The sequence below is a fragment of the Malurus melanocephalus genome, unplaced genomic scaffold (genome assembly GCF_030028575.1).
Source record: "Malurus melanocephalus ecotype Western Australia unplaced genomic scaffold, MMel_1.1 scaffold_46, whole genome shotgun sequence".
Classification (NCBI taxonomy): Eukaryota; Metazoa; Chordata; class Aves; order Passeriformes; family Maluridae; genus Malurus; species Malurus melanocephalus.
This window is the reverse complement of record NW_026623278.1, coordinates 1,851,319-1,868,186: the sequence shown is the minus strand read 5'-3', so window position 1 is coordinate 1,868,186 and position 16,868 is coordinate 1,851,319. Positions and strand designations below refer to the sequence as shown.

General features: G+C 40.7%; 1 protein-coding gene across 1 annotated transcript in view; it reads left to right on the top strand.

The window, feature by feature from the left end:
• The window catches only part of PRKDC (protein kinase, DNA-activated, catalytic subunit), an 81,652-nt gene extending 67,114 nt beyond the window's left edge, over window positions 1–14,538 (top strand). Inside the window, exons 73-86 of the mRNA XM_057365022.1 lie at window positions 81–241; window positions 1,571–1,782; window positions 2,806–2,893; window positions 3,587–3,730; window positions 6,530–6,734; window positions 7,288–7,355; window positions 7,619–7,839; window positions 8,155–8,247; window positions 10,176–10,265; window positions 11,458–11,529; window positions 11,614–11,815; window positions 12,251–12,439; window positions 13,022–13,161; window positions 14,183–14,538. Coding sequence (XP_057221005.1) covers window positions 81–241; window positions 1,571–1,782; window positions 2,806–2,893; window positions 3,587–3,730; window positions 6,530–6,734; window positions 7,288–7,355; window positions 7,619–7,839; window positions 8,155–8,247; window positions 10,176–10,265; window positions 11,458–11,529; window positions 11,614–11,815; window positions 12,251–12,439; window positions 13,022–13,161; window positions 14,183–14,387 — 2,090 coding nt within the window. The 3' untranslated portion in view covers window positions 14,388–14,538. The remainder of the gene's footprint in view (window positions 1–80; window positions 242–1,570; window positions 1,783–2,805; window positions 2,894–3,586; window positions 3,731–6,529; window positions 6,735–7,287; window positions 7,356–7,618; window positions 7,840–8,154; window positions 8,248–10,175; window positions 10,266–11,457; window positions 11,530–11,613; window positions 11,816–12,250; window positions 12,440–13,021; window positions 13,162–14,182) is intronic.
• The last annotated feature ends 2,330 nt before the right edge of the window (window positions 14,539–16,868 follow it).

Here is a 16,868-nt window from a genome sequence, read left to right as displayed (position 1 = left end):
AAGATGAATGTTTCAGATGATCAAAGACATGGAACAAGTGATGGTGTTTCTGATAATTCTTGTTTAATGTCTCTTGGCAGAAATTAACACTGTGGATCTGCAGCAGTTCCCAGCTATTGTGGTGGAGAAAATGATAAAAGCTTTAAAATTGAATTCCAGAGAAGCCAGGCTGAGATTTCCTAGACTGCTCCAAATAATTGAAAGATATCCAGCAGAGACATTGGGCCTAGTGACACGAGAGGTTAGTTGCTTCAATTTTTCTGGCAGCAAATGTTGCTGTAAATCAAATTTTAAAGGTGGGGGTGGAGGTTGGATTCATAGAGAGGTTAGACTGGTAAGTTTTGCTTCAGGGAAATCAGATAAATTTTATCCCATCATTGTTCCTTGTCTTTTCTGTAACTTGCTGAGTTTAATTCACAAGGACAGAATTTTTTTTCTTAAAAATTTAACTTTTTATCATTAATCTAATTCCAAATGTTAGTTTGAGAGATGCTGGAGATAAACTGGGGTATGTTTTTTTTTTTTTCCTTCAGAACTATCTAAATGGGTTGACAAAGGTGGTTAGTGTTAGGGTGAGGAATGTATCTTATTCCTGTAGCCTGTTTCCTGTATGCAGCTCATTCCATGTCTCCCACCTCCCCCTGTTCTTCTTCACTTCAGAGGTTACTACAGCTTTGTCTTCCTTTGTATTTCCCACTTCCTTTCTTCTACAACCTGCCTTTCCATTGCCATTCCGTGGCAGGATACCATGAGCCTTCCCTGCTGCTGTGGGACAGATAAGCTGAGACCTTCTCTGTGACTCATGCCTGTTCCTGCCTTGGCCTGCCTGCTTTTCAAGCCCATGTCATTGTGCTGCTGCTCCCAGAGCAACAGGCCCTGTCAGAGAAGGAACTCAAGTGAGGCAGAAACTCGGGTTAGTTATTCCAAGGAACAGAGGAAATGGCAGAAATGGCTGAGGTCCACRAGGTGTGGCCACAGTGAAACACTGGTAGTTCAAACAGAACCTGGCACCTGGTCCAGTTCACAAATCTCACCCAGAAAGGGAGTTCACCAGGCATTTATTTATCTTATCATCTCTCTTTCTGTGAGATAAATACTGGCAATCTGATCTTAAATTCTGTTAGAAGTGCTTAAAGCTGAACAAAGGACAAAACTGTGATAGGAGTTTCAGTGTTCCCCTTTCTGGCATTATTTACTCAAATCAAGACTTCAACCCAATGGTGTTTGAACTGAATTCCTTTTTTGAGTAGTTTGCATGTGATGATCAAAAATCTGTATTACATCCAGAAAGAAAAGCCACAAGTTTCAGTGTGAAAAGCCTCATCCTCATCAACAAGCTGCACACCTTTATAATGGAAAACATATTAAGCAGCAGCAGTGGTGATAGTAGTGATGATAATAATTAAATCTGTGCTTCATTGGGSTATGTTTTGCACACCTAGTTGACATTCTCTGTTTCCTTTTCACGTTTCTCTCTGTCAGGCTGCACCCGGGAGCACTTTCGTTTGTTTGTTATGTTTGGTATTTTTGAGGAGGACCAAARTTGAAAGCAGTGTCTGTGTTTTTGCAGCTTTCTTCGGTTCCCTGTTGGCAGTTCATTGGTTGGATTAGCCAGATGATGGCACTACTTGACAAGGATGAAGCAATAGCTGTACAACATACTGTGGAAGAGATTGCAAATACCTATCCCCAGGCTCTCATCTACCCTTTCATGATCAGCAGTGAAAGTTACTGCTTCAAAGATACTGCAGCTGGCTGCAAGAACAAGGAGTTTGTAGAAAGGTGAATTTACAATTGGAGTAGCTCTTTTGTGTGTTTTTTTTATTCTGGAGTGGACAGATTTATTTATTTTTCCTACACAAACTCTTTTCTTTAACGAGCATGAGAAATGTTAGAGGGTAGCCTTGAGTTTTCATTTAAAGGCACACAGAAATGCAATACATCAGCTCTGTCAGTGTCAGACRTGCTCAGATTGGTGGCATGAATACTTTATGAAGTACTGGGTACACATAGTCCCCAGGCTGTTGGAAGTTAGAAGTTTTCTAAGATAAAACAAAAAAACCACAGAGAGGCAACCCTTTTTTCCTTGTAATTCTGTGGTATTGAAGATTTACATTCTGTGTAATACCTAGAGGAAGCAGGTATATTTAAAAAGAATAGATGCTCCTACCAGACTTCAGAGAGGGCAGTGAAATGGATGCATGTTATCTTGGGGAATGACAGCTTTTGGCTTTGGTGTTCTCTGCTTTTTCAGCGTGCACCATACAGCTTCTCCTACAAGCCTGCCCTTGCTCATTTTGCCATGCAGTAACACTTGATCTGCARGCAAAAATCAGTATCTACCACACAATGATGCAGAACCACTCTTAAAATTCTTGGTGTCTTTTTGCCTTTTTTCTCAAATGGGATACATGTGCTTAATAAATTTTTTGCTTAAAATAAGAATATAAAGTCTTGTATCACAGACAGTATCACCCTTGTATCACCCTTCAGTAACTGTCCTGACAGGGTGTGTAATCTGGTTGATGCCTGTTTCTGTTTCAAGCATGCTTTCCACTCACTCACCAAGTTCCTATTTTCATAGTGAGACACATAATTTAAAAATTGGGAGCTGTGTGGCATGTTCAGTCAACACATAAACAGTCATGCAGCCCAAGAGGGAATTCCGAGGGAGTCTTACCTACCTACACCTGAATTATTTGACCAGATTCTTGAATACAGAAGTCTAGATCATTGCTTCTCTGCTGGTGAAATGGTGGTAGTAGTTCCTGTTGCATTGTGACACGTTTTTCTCTTCTTTTAAAGGATCAAGAATAARTTGGATAGAGGAGGAGTAGTTCAAGATTTTGTTCACTCCCTGGAGCAGCTGTCTAATCCTGTAATGATTTTCAAGGTAAAGTGTAATTTTTGTTCCCTCCTTCACCTTCATTCCTTGCCCTCTATTCGGAAGAGTGAGTGCTGGGTGGAGCTTGACACAGTTCAGTTGACACCGCAGCCACAGGAAGTGGTTCAACCCAGCACCAACTSATGATGATGATGATTTTGGGGTGCTGTCAGCAGCTTTCACTGGTGATGGACTTCTTCCCTTCTGCCAGCTGGATGTTCTGCTCCAGCCCTTTTCAGCTTTTCCCTTCGGGGTCTGTGCCCTATCCCATGGTCAGTCATTCTGAAACACTTACAGAATTATCATTGTGGCCATCTTTATAATTTTGAACTGTTTGTGTTCAACTGCTTGTGTTCTTATTCCCTTTCCCTGCTGGGCATTCCTGTCTTCATTCCAACTTGTTTGTCCAAAAGATTCTTGTCCAATGTTCGGTGCCATTCCTGGCCCCGCAGAGGCTTTCTTCGTTTGCATTAAACACTATGGTAGTAAAATAATTATCATAATAAAATAGAAACATTYTATCAAGACACAGAATAAAAGGGAAATATTTCCATAGTCTYTTGGTTGCTCTTTTTGTTGTCAAAYGAYATGTATTAGTTGACTGTTAGTAAATACAGTAACCCCAATGCAATGAGTGGCTTACTGAAAAGCAATGGTCAGTAAATCTTTTCTCAGTACTCATCTGTTTTCTTCTCTCTGCAGGATTGGGTTGAAGATGTCAGAAATGAGTTGTCAAAAGCTCAGAGAAACAAAAAAAAGCTTAAGGAAATGTATGAAGGAATGTACAAGAATTTGGGAAATTTGGAGGCTCCTGGCCTTGGACTGGTCAGGAAAAAGTTTATTCAGGTATGTATGACTGCTGAGTAGTGTTGGCATCCTGTGCTTTTCTACAAGACAATAGAAAGTCAAAAGAGGGAACCAGATCACAGCTTTTACAGGTGCTGCAGGACTTGATGAGACTTGATCAAGTCAGGAGTAGGACTGGGATTTCTTTGCTAGAAGCCATGGACTTAACATATTTCACCTTCCACTTCTAACCGCCCTGCAGGGATAAATGTTCCCTCTTACACAGCTTCTGCCTCTCCTGTCCTGCATGCTGCCAGGTTCTTAGGACCTGAGCTCTAATCATCTGTGGGAATCTGGCCTTGTTTTTTGTTCCCTGCTGCCAAGGATTTATGAGCACCTTAGGGAGTTTTGCTGTATTATACTACTCAAATTTGCTGCCGATATGAAGTTACTTAGGGTAAATAATACAGAAGAGTTACAACTATGAAGAATTATAGAAAAGACTTTCCAAAACTGACTGAGTTCTAAAGAAGTGAAAAGCAGCATAGAAAATGAAGTGATACATGTGGCAAGGGATCATAATTACCCTAGTGTCATATAGAATTTCTTTGGGTTTTAGCTGACTACTGCAGTTCAAGAACAAAATCTTGATTTGTGATAATTCTTTGCAAACATCAGCTGTGAATACTCAAGGGCAGTCAAGAAAGAAAAGTGAAYGTTCATCATTATTAAGAATAGAGAACTAAACATGGATTTGTACATTGGTATAGCAGCCTTCTCCAACTCTTCCTTCTTGAACATTGTGGTCCTCATCTGCAGTATTTTTAACACAAATACACTAAAATTAGATGAGGTTCAAAGTCGGAAGAATAATCAGAGGTACAGAGTAACCACTGCACAAGCAACTTCAGCATTCCTCCAGTTGGAAAAGTTGCAATGATGCCAGATACAATACAGCTTTTAACATTATTCCCAGCTCAGGGTGGTGCTAGGTTGACTGATGGYTGGACTTGGTGAACTTAAAGGTCTTTTCCAACCCTGACGACTCTATGATTCTATCAGGAGTGCCAGGCATGAAGTAAATACTCTATGGAAGTGGCAGGTTCAGACCAGTGAGAACTATTTCCTCATTCAGTACCCTCTTAAGTGCTGTTCTGCTSCAGGGTGTTACCGGTGCTTTCATGGGTTCACGTAGCAGGCAGGCAATAGCACGGAGAGGGGGAAATGCTTTGAGAGCTTTTACATACAGGTGTGCACTTCCGGCTCCAGAAATCCCTGAGCTGCCAATTGCTGCGGCCAGGAGAGTGATACTCCTGTAGAAGTTGCTTCCTGACTGTGTTCTTGAGCCGTATGTGCATAGCCCCGTGGCCAGGGYGGGGTGGATCCAGCTCTCTCCATTGTGGCTGTCCTTATGTCACATTAGCATTAGATAAACTCACCTGGGTGTCTGYAGGGAGATTCCTTCCCCATGAGCGGGAAAGGTGGAGGATGACAGTAAGGTGGAGTCGGGAGGAGGTGAGGTGATAATGAAGCAGAAAGGGTAATTGGGAATTTAGGGGCACACTAACCCTTTGAATGTGTTGCTGTGAGATAAGATGGGTCTTTGATGATAATGGCTTTAAACTTAAGAGTAGGGGATAAGAATGTGCAGGATGTGCCGGTGTCAGGGGTGGGGGYAGGGAGAGGGGAGCAGCTAAACAGGGTACAAGCACAGCAAGGGAGGCATGAGCACAACGGCTGTTTGGATTATTTGTGTGCCCACTGAAACCAAAAAAATCCGTGTCTCTTTAAAAAGCTGAAATGTGCAGTGTTASACGATACCGAGAGAAGAGCAAGGGTGATGCTGGAAAGGGTATCAGGGTTGTTCCCCTCTGCTAAAGAGACTAGGGAGAGCAGTATTCCTGCAGAGGGTAGCTGCAGAAGAGTCAGGGCGATGGTGCACAGGGTCTGAATTCTTTGCTTTCATGATGCATTATTATGAGGAAACAAAGTGTGCTGTGAGAATAACTGTATCATTTCTAGTGTCCTTGCTGGGGAAAAATATAATTTGTCTCCCTTGACTGACAAATAAAATTGCTCTACTATGTGGAGTACTTCAGGCTCATAATTTGGAAATAGATTTAGTGATAAAGATGATGTTGACTGTAGCAGTCTCCTCAAAAGGATAATGCTTTTTGCATTTTCATTTATTTCAGTGAAATAGCTGTGTCCTTCATAGCTTAGGAGAAAAATGATCAGGCATTAAACAAAATATAACCTTTCCAAGCCATTAATACCAGACTCAAGAAGGAACATTTGGTTTTTCTAGAACTTTGAATTATGAACACAGGAAGTCAACTCGGTTAACTATTTGTAGATAATACTTTGTTTATTAAATGGATCTGTGTGAGAGGACTTGGCACTTTTTCTTTATCCGGATATTTACAAAACTTTAAAATATGGGTTTATACATTTTATGTCCAAAATTATTGTAAGCAATAATAAATCCACAAATAATAAATCCACAAATAATAAATCCAGTAGTAAATAAAGAGCATGTAAACATTTCATAGAATCACAGAATGGTTTGGGTTGGAAGGGACCTTAAAGATCATCTGGTTCCAACCCCTGCCATGGGCAGGGACATCTTCCACTAGACCAGATTGCTCAAAGCCCCGTCCAGCCTGGCCTTGAACATTTCCGGGGATGGGGCATCCACAGCTTCTCTGGGCTACCTGTTCTGGTTTTAGAATATTTTTCTCAACATTATTTCTTCCTAACAGCTAAACAAGCTGTGTGTGTATATAGGAAAGTACTGTTTTGGTGCTTTTGGGTAGTTTCTGGCACTGTGTAAACAGGATTCCTTTCTATAAATGACAGACTTTTGGGAAGGACTTGGACAATCATTTTGGCAGAGGTGGTTCAGARCTGTTAGATATGAAGATTAGTGACTTCGATACGATTGCAACTTCTCTCCTCAAACAAATGAACAAAACTCATAAAGAACCTGGGAACCTGAAAGAATGCTCACCCTGGATGAGTGAATTCAAAGCTGAGCTCTTGAGGAATGAACTAGAGGTTCCTGGTAAGTTCCCCCTCAGTGTCAATGGTGAACTGTCTCTTACAAGAAAATTGCTATTCTTGAGCTTTATTTCTTATATCGGATATATGGTCCTTCTTTCTGGTTTTGTGCTTTATCTGGCCTTACTTGAAATAATTCTGTTCACTCACTGTCTCTTAAATCTGTTCTTAAACTGTAATCCTGATTTTTAAAATTGTATCTAGACTTGTATCTCTTACCTAAGAAGTTAGTATTTTTCTAAAGGCCTGGCTCCAGGAAACCTGAGACATAAATCTTATACATGTTTATATCTAGTTCAAAAAAGGTTGTCTTTTCTGAAACCAYCAAGAGCTCTACTCTTAACAGCTAAAAAAGGAAAGGGTATCAGTAATTCACAGATAAAACAATACTGTGTGTATGTTGGATCTTTTTTACATATTCTAAACTATTTTTGTCATAGTWGTCATTCTACCAATTTGACAAAACATTTGGATGTGTATTCTGATGCTAAATACACTTTAAAATAGTATCAGTCAATGTAACTTTTTTCYAATATTTTTTTCCACTACCACTTCAGGTCAGTATGATGGAAAAGGGAAACCAATGCCAGAGTACCATGCAAAAATCTCAGGATTTGATGAACGGGTATGTTTTTAAGATTGAGTCAAGGTCATGTGTGGTGTAAATCTGTGTCCATATTCTGTTTGAAGAATTTGGCAGGGTCATWGCTTGTTTACACATCTTGCAGCACACAAAAGGAAAGGCTGCATGCAGGCATTTTTTTCTGGTATAATTAAGTAACTTGATTATGTCATCTAGGAATGATAGATGTGCTTAATTCCAGTGATGAATCTGTAAGACCAAGACTTCTACCATAAATATTTTACTTTTTCCTTTCTTTTTCCAAGATAAGTGTAATGGAATCCTTGAGGAAGCCAAAGCGTATAACAATCCGAGGCAGTGATGAGCAGGAGTATCCTTTTCTTGTCAAAGGTGGTGAAGACCTGCGACAAGACCAACGCATTGAGCAGCTGTTTGATGTAATGAACATTATCCTTTCCCAGGATGCTACATGTAGCCAAAGAAATATGCAGTTAAAAACTTACCAGGTCATCCCTGTGACAACAAGGTAGGTGTTTATCTTGAAGGGACAGAAATCCTTATGTTAACATCCATTACTTTTGGAATGTTGGAAAGTGAGAATTTTATGTTCTAGATTAAGACTGAGAGTGTTTTTAGCCTTGGCTTCATTTTTTTTTTTCCTTTCTCTTTTAATCAACATTGAAATTGCTTGATCTGGAAGCTGTTTTTCAGAGTATATTTAAATTGGTAGCTTTTAACCAACCTTCTTTTAGCAGGCACTAGAATGTGTTGTTTCCCTTTTGTGATGTTCCTCTAAAGTTCAGCTCTGAGCTACTTGTTCTTATCTCTGACTTTGTTCCAGACTGGGACTCATCAAGTGGCTGGAAAATACTTGTACCTTGAAAGAATTCCTTAAAAATAGTATGTCTGAAGAGGAAGATACCAATTATTACAGGTGATGCTTGGTTTGGCTGTCTGCTCTTATGGAGACCACCACTAATGGGTTTTTGGATAATTGACAGTCTTGTGGCAGGATTTTCTGTTTTCTTTTTTTTTCTTTTTTTCCCCTTTCTTTTCTTTCCTTTTTTTTTTTAATTAAAGAATGAAATAAAAGCACTTCTAAGCAAGGAGGCAGTTTGTACTTCCTGACCCAAATTAGTAATTGGCAACTGTTTGTTTAATGAGTGCCATTGTACCTGGAATATCCTCCACCCAACTTGTTTAAACAAGAGACTTATAATTACAATCATGCGTGACGTCATTATCATCACCATTTCCTTATCAGCAGATTGATTTTTTTACAAGCAGAGGATTTTGATCTCTTGATTTGATCAGGCAGGAAATGGGCTTAGGTCAATGGGGGGCAGGGGAAGGGAGTAGAGACAGAGCTATTCAGAACCTGGGTTCAGTTGTGAGTCAGTGATGGAGGGTGGAAATTGGCAGCAAAGGCACTGAACACAACTGTAAAAGAACTTGATACAAATGTTGGGTTTGAATAAATTATRTTTCTTTCTCATGATTGTAATAGGAAGTTCAATATTTGTAAAATTGATTTAATTCTAGCTTTTCAGCCTAGTTCTGTCCTGGAATTTAGAAGTGTGGTTTAATTTACAAATGTGGTTCTTGGTTACATAATCTCTGTTTGGGTTTGTCTGGGTGTTGTTGTCATCATTTGTTTTTACTAGTTAACATTTATGGGGCAGGTTGGAGGAAACTCCAGCATGGAGGTTGTACTCCAGCGAGTCTTTATTTCTATGGTTATTTGATTTGTGAACAGTTTAGGAACTGCTACAGTTCCTGCATTACTGCTGTCTGATTCACTGTTGTGAACTGCAGTGATATTTTGTTGATCTCAATTCACTGAGTGGGAAAGTGAAGGAGGATTCACATGAAGCCATCTTGTGAGGGGAGGAAATCTGTAATATGCTAAATGTGGAAGATCAGTGTCTTTCTTAAAGCAGGTCATAATTCATTTAAAAAAAAAAAAAAAGACAACCTTTGTTTTACTGTGTATATAGACTTTGATATTTTCCCATAAGTCATTCAGTCAAGACAATTAAGATTTTTGGATTGAGCAATGTTAAGTGACAGCACTCACAAAGGAAAATTTTGGTTGGGGTGGGGGGAACAACTTTCTGAATTTTTGAAATCCTTTTCTTWATCCCAAAGTCATGGGCTACAGTCTGTAAATGCTAAATGCTTGTTAAATGGAAATGGYATTCTCCATCTCAAACATGCTTTGGAAGGAAGAGAAAAGGTGGTTGCTCTGCTGAGTTGCTGCTTCTCTGGAACAGGAGTTTAATGTTTGATGTATTTAGTGAAGATGGGAGAAAAATATCGAATTATTCCATAAGCAGTGCAACTAATTAATACTGGCTTCTTATGGATTAATACCCTSAGTTCAAGCACCCATTCCTCCTCTCTTGTGCACACTGAGGAGATACCAAACTSCCTTCCTGCCTTCCCTACCTCCTTGGACTAAGGGCAGCATGTACTCTCGTGCACTACATAATGCTTCACAAAGTCAAAAATACCTCTCCCTCCCTGGAGAAATTATTTTGGATCTTTCTTCGGAAGGCAGCATCTAATCTTCACAATATCTATTGACAAATTAACACCTTTGGAATGTTTAATCTTCTGCTTGATATAACTGAAGTGCCTTCAAAGCTGGGAGGAAGGAGATTAATGGATCAGCCTATACACTGACAGCATAAAGTTCAATCCATATCAAGGCTAAAATTAGTGTAGGCTGTAGCTTCTTGACTCTTCCTTTGCATAAAAATCTCCTGGGTCAGAGCAGCATACAGCCTGTGGATATTTGAATGCAGTGGTAAGATCATGCAGGGAAATCATCCATGCTTTTCTTCTTCTTTTTGTCCCTAGCCCGAGAGGACCTCGTGCCACCTATTCTGAGTGGCTGTCCAGGATGGGTGGGAAAGCACAGGGCATCTCTCGATACCATGCTATGTACAGGTAGGTTTCAAAAGAGAACTGCATACAATACAGAAGCTAAAATGTGCACACACACTGAGTTGTAGAAATTCCAGGAAAAAAATATGATCTGCATTATCATATGATGGCTAGATCTGATTTTTGCTCATTTTACTGCTTTGTCTTACTGGAGTTGCTCTGCAAGAGGAATTTATCCTTTTGCCAAAAATTCTACCAGAGCACCGGAATGCTTCCAGAAGCTTGCTCACTTCCTTTAGAAAGTATCTAGGAGCAGATGCTGCTCTTCAACTTTATTTTCTAAGTGTCTTGTTCCTAATTATGCAGTTAGGTAGGCTGTCTCAGAGCCCRAGCATCTGCTGGAGTTGGACAGAGAAAATCACAGTGATTCACTGAGAACTTAAGAATATTTGATGGTTTGGGTCCCAACTTGAGCATCCTCTGCAGAATTTCCACACCTACCTAGATCTAGTGCATGGGTTATGAAGCATCCAGATAAGCTGATAACCTGCTTAAGCAGGTGTCTTGCTTTTTAAAGGAAAACTTTGACTCGTTTAAGTGAATGCTGTCTACATTAATACTTGTATTCAGATCCAGCATGTGCTTTGAAGTAATTCCCAGTCACCCCCACTCATCTTCTRTCTGCTTCATCGAAGAGCTGTCCTCTAATTCACAGCTCTGCTCCTTTCAGAGGGAAGTAGACTGGAAGGAAAGCACCCAGCATATTTCAGCTGCTCACGAGCATTCTGTTCCCAGAACTAGACATGGGTTTGGACAAAGCCTCCTTCCCCAAATCTGCATGACCTGAATGTCCTCAGCACCAGTTCTTTAGTTTGTTGCTTCCCCAGTGCTGCATTGCTTCCTAGTGTTGGTATAGCCTCAGCCCTGAATTTCTCTGCTTGGAAGAGACTGTCCAGCCAGAAAGAACACAATTGTATTCCTGTGTTAAGACTTAACSCATTTACCTAATTTCAGGGGAAAAACCCAAAACTACATACACTTCTGTGTTTAGAAATGGCGGTCTTGGAAATCACTGTTGGGASAAGGAGGGATGATGGGACATTTCTAATGTCAGATAAAATTTGGGAGGGACTCATGGACTTTTTGAGGCTCGCTGTACTGTTTACTGGAGTATGTACTGCACGCTGCTGCGATCTTTCAACATCCGGCAGGCYGTTATTTCAGCAGTTACCATGATTTCTCCACTACTTTGCAGAAATGCCAGCCGTACAGAAGCAGTCACAGCTTTCAAAAGCAGGGAGAGCAGCGTTCCAGAGGACCTGCTGCGGTAAGTGCACTGCTGCTGGCCGTGCTTTGTGAAACAAACATCGGTGTTTCTGTGYGTTCAATGAGTGGGTTGTGTTTTGTTAAGGCGAGCCTTCGTGAAAATGAGCACATCTCCCGAGGCCTTCCTGGCCCTGCGCTCCCATTTTGCCAGCTCTCACGCGCTGATGTGCATCAGCCACTGGATACTTGGRATCGGAGACAGGCATCTGTCCAACTTCATGATTAACAAGGAGACAGGTGGCATGGTTGGAATAGACTTTGGATATGCTTTTGGGGCAGCCACACAGGTATTTGTTTTCGATTAATTGGTTACAGCTTTTGCATTTGTTATGTGCAATTACCCATTGTTCTCGGTACTAAATTTGATGCTCTTCAGTTGCCACTATTCTGGTGCAAAATAACTTGTAAAGATTATTTCTAGTTARTTGAACAAAATATCTGAGTCCAGATATTCTCAGACAAGCAGTGAGCTGTAGAACTCCATGGAGTTAATACAATGGTGTTTTCCATAGTTCAGCCATGCTTTCAGCCACTRTCACTGAATAGTCATGACTGGAGCTTTGATGCCACAATTTGGTTCAATTCTACTTTTGCACATTATTTTCAGTTAAGTGACGAAGAGGTTTTCAAAGCTTAAAAAGAACAAAATATTCCCTCCTGATGMTTCTGTTCCAAGGCTTCTTACTTCTTGTTTTCTTTTGACTATCCTTCCCCTTGGCTAGTTTTTGAATGTGCCAGAGTTGATGCCRTTTCGCCTGACTCGCCAGTTTGTTAATCTGATGATGCCAGTGAAAGAGTGGGGACTCATTTACAGCGTGATGGTACATGCCCTAAGGGCTTATCGTTCAGATCCAGACCTCCTCATCAGCACCATGGATGTATTTGTAAAAGAGCCTTCTTTGGACTGGAAGGTGGGGTTTTATCCTCTTTCCTTTTTCTTCATGTGAAAATCTCAAAACTGTAATAAGAATAAAACTGTTGAAAAAGGAAGTATTCCTCGAGGTTCATTCTCAGTACTCCTTTTATCTTTCTTTGTTTTATTAAGTTCTCAGCRAAACTGAATTTAAAAGTATTTTAAATGACAGAATTCTATATTGATGCACAAAAACTAGTAGCATATGTCTGCGTTATCAGTGTACTGTTCTTTATCTTCCATGATAATCCTAAAGACGTGGGTATCTCTTGATCACGTTATGTCACTTACGGCAGCAGCATAAATATTTTCAGCTTTTTACATTAAACCTCTTAAATTTACGTAGCAGCACTGTATATATCAAACTAATAGTTACAGAGAAAAAAATCTGAAACTAGTTGCCCTTCAGTAACTTYAGTTGTAAATTAAAGTCATAGGCAAGTTAGATATTATCTCATTGCTTTGTCCTCCTCTGCATCTGCAGTTAAGATACTGGCTTGACTTGCTATGATCTGTGGCTTAAAAGCCTTTTTTAAGTGTGTGATTTATGATAAATAGGGCAAATTTGTTTTCTCCTTAGAACTTTGAGCAAAGGCAGCTGAAAAAAGGAGGCACGTGGATTAAGGAAATAAACACATCTGAAGTAAACTGGTACCCTTTGCAAAAAGTCAACTATGTCAGAAGAAAGCTTTCAGGTGCCAACCCAGCAATAATCACTTGGTAAGATGYTCTCCTTTTGCTTTAAACTGCTCCTCCAAGAGCTTTGGAAGTCTCTTGTGTCAGATTTTGCTCCCTTTGGATAGAATGGTGGCTAGAAAAAGAGAAGAGACAGACAGGGCAAAGTTTCAACAAACCTTCTGTCAGAATCATTTTGGTCCATGTACAAGCTGTCTGAATCACCCTGCCAGCCAAAACACCAGATATCTCCCCATGAGTTTTCTTGCTCCAGCTCAGGCCTTCTGAACAKTTTTACTGCTCCTGGCAACACACACCTCCCCTCCCTGTCAGACTGCTTAATCTCATAGTCTTCAGCCCACTGTTCTTTGTCTCCGCTGCTTTTAGGGTAAGGATAGCATTTAAATTAAAATATGCTTCTGATGGAGGATTGCTTGAAATGGAACCTGACCCAGCTGTAGGGGAGGCATGGAGGAAAGCTGCTTAGGAGAAACATCAAATTCAAATCTGGTGGCATTCTCAGGTTATTTATGTCAGTCTAGTCAAGTCTGCCTCAAGCCAGAATGTCTTTAAAGTTCAGTTAAAAGTACAATTAATCCCTTCCATCCTCTCTTAAAAAGTCATTTTGGATTAATCAGGGGAAAGACAGAAAAGCAAAGAAAGCAAGCCTGTTTTAAAACCATACAAATATTGAAAAGTGCAGGACTTGGGAGGAGTCCCTTTTGCGGTCAAGGCTGAACCTTGGAAAAGGCAGCAGAATACTTGTTATAGGTTCAAATCAGGAGGGCAGGTAAAGTGATCAACAGCTTGKATGTGAACTGCTGCATCCTTCTTTCAGTTAGAGACCTTTGACAAGATTGGCATATTCATGGTAAATACCCCTAGTAAAGGATGCCTGAAATCACCAGTCKTACRGGCCAAGCCTTCAGCGGCTCCTGAGCAGCCTCCACATCYTGATCTCAATTCAAGCTTTATTTTTCAAGTCCTGTTTTGTATTTGAAAATCCATCTCAGATTTTTTGCTTGTTTCTTTTAGTAAGAGCTTATTTTTGTGWTCTCAATTTCAGCGATGAGCTGCGCCTGGGCCATGAGAAGTTGCCTGCTTACAATGATTTTGCAGCTGTGGCTCGTGGTAACTCTAATCATGATATCAGAGCCAGAGAGCCAGAGGATGGACTTTCAGAGGAGACCCAAGTGAGATGCCTCATCGATCAAGCGACTGACCCCAATATTCTTGGCAGAGTCTGGGAAGGATGGGAACCCTGGATGTGAGGAACTGCCATCTACAACCCTATCTGCCAAGGGAYCTGTACCTGCAACCAGATCAGTATTTTAAGGTCGAAAAGGAAAAAAGACTCTTTAACTACTTTTATCATGTTACCTTGACTAATAAAGAAAATAAACTTTTTGTATTAAAGCTGTATTTAAACAGAGATTTTTGTTTCTTTTTTAAAAATTATTTTTCTTGTTTGTGGTTCTGTAACAAAGCAGCTTTATTGTCTTTGTGTTAAAAATCAATGTAGAAAGATCTAGAGAGGCCATGAAGCTTAAAAATTTATTTGAAAAGCCCTGAGATCCCTCAGGTGAAAGCACAAATTCATACCCTGCAAACTTGTGGGCATCTGTGTAGTGATGTAGTGAGTCTGTGCTTTTCATTTGCAGAGACCTTGATGACAATCAACTGAAACCATTCTGCAGCCACATATTATTTGTAATTAAAACTAGAAGGTTTTCATATCAATAGTAACAGTCAACCACATGGTGAAATTAAACAGAAAACGGCTCTTAACTCTAGATAACACCTAAAGTATCTGAACGGCTGTTTCATTACTGGATAACGAGATAGTAATGATGAGACTGCTTTTAGCAATTAGAGATTATACCCTGTTATCTTTGTCCTTTGGAAGTCTGCACTGCTCACATTGTGTGATTTTCAAACGATTGTTTGGCCAAAGCCCGAAGCAGTCACTGCAGGCGCAGCTGAGCACTGTGAGCTTCTTGCTTAACTGCAGCGCAGCACAGGAATGGCTGCTGCACTTTGGAATTTGCTTATGCCARACTGGAGAGGTTGTGCCAGATGAGGCTCTTYYYCTCCAGCAGCCAGTTCTMAGGTATGCTKGGTTTGKCTGGGGTTGAGTTCGTTYTCTTCAGGGTASCTGGAGTGGGGCTGTGGTTTGAATCTGTGCTGGAAGCTGTYGATACCACGGGGATGTTTCATTRTTGCAGAGCAGGGACAGGCAGAGACAAACCGTGAGGAYGCCTGGGATGCACATGGAGCTGGGAGGGGGCAGGATAGCTGACTCCAGCTGACCCATGGGGTATCACAGACCTTGGGTGTTATGCTCAGCATATAGAGCTGGGACAAGAAGGAGRAAGGGAGTTGTTCAGAGTGACAGTGTTTCTCTTCCCAAGTCACCATTATCCCAGCTTTCCTGGGGATGGCTGAACACCTGCCTGCCCGTGGRAAGCAGTTAATTAATCCCTTGTTCTGCTTTKCTTTTGCTTTACCCTATTTCACTGTCTTTCTCACTTTCTGATTCTCCCTGTGAGGAGTCAGGAGTGGCTCTGTAGGGCTGAGCGCCYGAGCTGGGGTCACCATTGGGTGACCRTGGTGAGACCTTCAGCAGGGGCAGYRASRGGGAAAGAGAATTCTCTCAACTGCTACTGTTGCTCATTGCCCATAWTCACTGTAGGGTATAGATTCCATCGAGGCTTTTAATAATTATCATRAAGGGTATAATAAAATTGAGTCTTTGCCCTTTCACTGCCTGCGAGATTTGCCTCCTGCCTCTGTGGCAGTGGGGCAGTTCTGGTCTCCTTGAGGACCACGTCTGCTGCTGGCACCAGTCTCAAATGAATGTGTCAACAGGAGAGCAGAGAAATCTGCCTCCTGGATACAACTCCATGAAAAACTAACAATGAGGAAGATTGCTGAGGCRTAAAARAATGGGGAGGGAGCTTTTCTGTTTYGAATACTTYCCAACRACAATTACTATTTGCTATMTTTCCTCTTAATAAACATCCTCAATGGTTTATGTCAATAGTGTTATAAATTAAGAAATTCAGAACATTTTTATCAGACTTTATTAATKAAAGGATAGTTCCGATGTATTTTTGTATAAGAGGAAACATTTAAAAATAAAAATAAACTTTCAGCTGTATACTTAATTTCAAAAGTTAATTTAGGGCACTTCAATCACAGAAACCACATTTACCTGTTTATAGAGATGATAATTAGTGGACARTAAGGTGGAGGGCTTTTCAATAAAAGTGTTTTATATAGTCTGTTTTTATATGCACTTCAGTAAGAAGTGGTGTGTTTTGTTCTTTTAATCTCTGCTAACAATTAGGACGGCAGCCTTGTGACTAAAACGTGATCAGGTGAGGTAGCCTGGCTTTCATGCTGTCACTCTACAAATATAAGAAAGTTTAAAGCACAATAAAAAAARCAACATGAAAAGGCAGGGGACATTTAGAAATCAAGTGGCTGGGCGTACGAGGTGTTTAATGGCACTTTTGGCACATACCTCAGATAGTTACTGGGTACTTTGACCTGCACCCGGAGGACAAAGTTTAGGTTTATACTTTAACGAGGCTCTTCTTGTAGGACTTTTGAAACCCTCAGCAACAGCAGAGGTTTGTGCACAGCAGAATTCCCTCCTTGGCCTTTGGGAAGGGGAGTTGGRGCGAGCCTGGCCTTTCCTGAGGAAGGGGCTGGGGGTCGCTGCCCCTCACTCTCTGCTCCCTGGAATC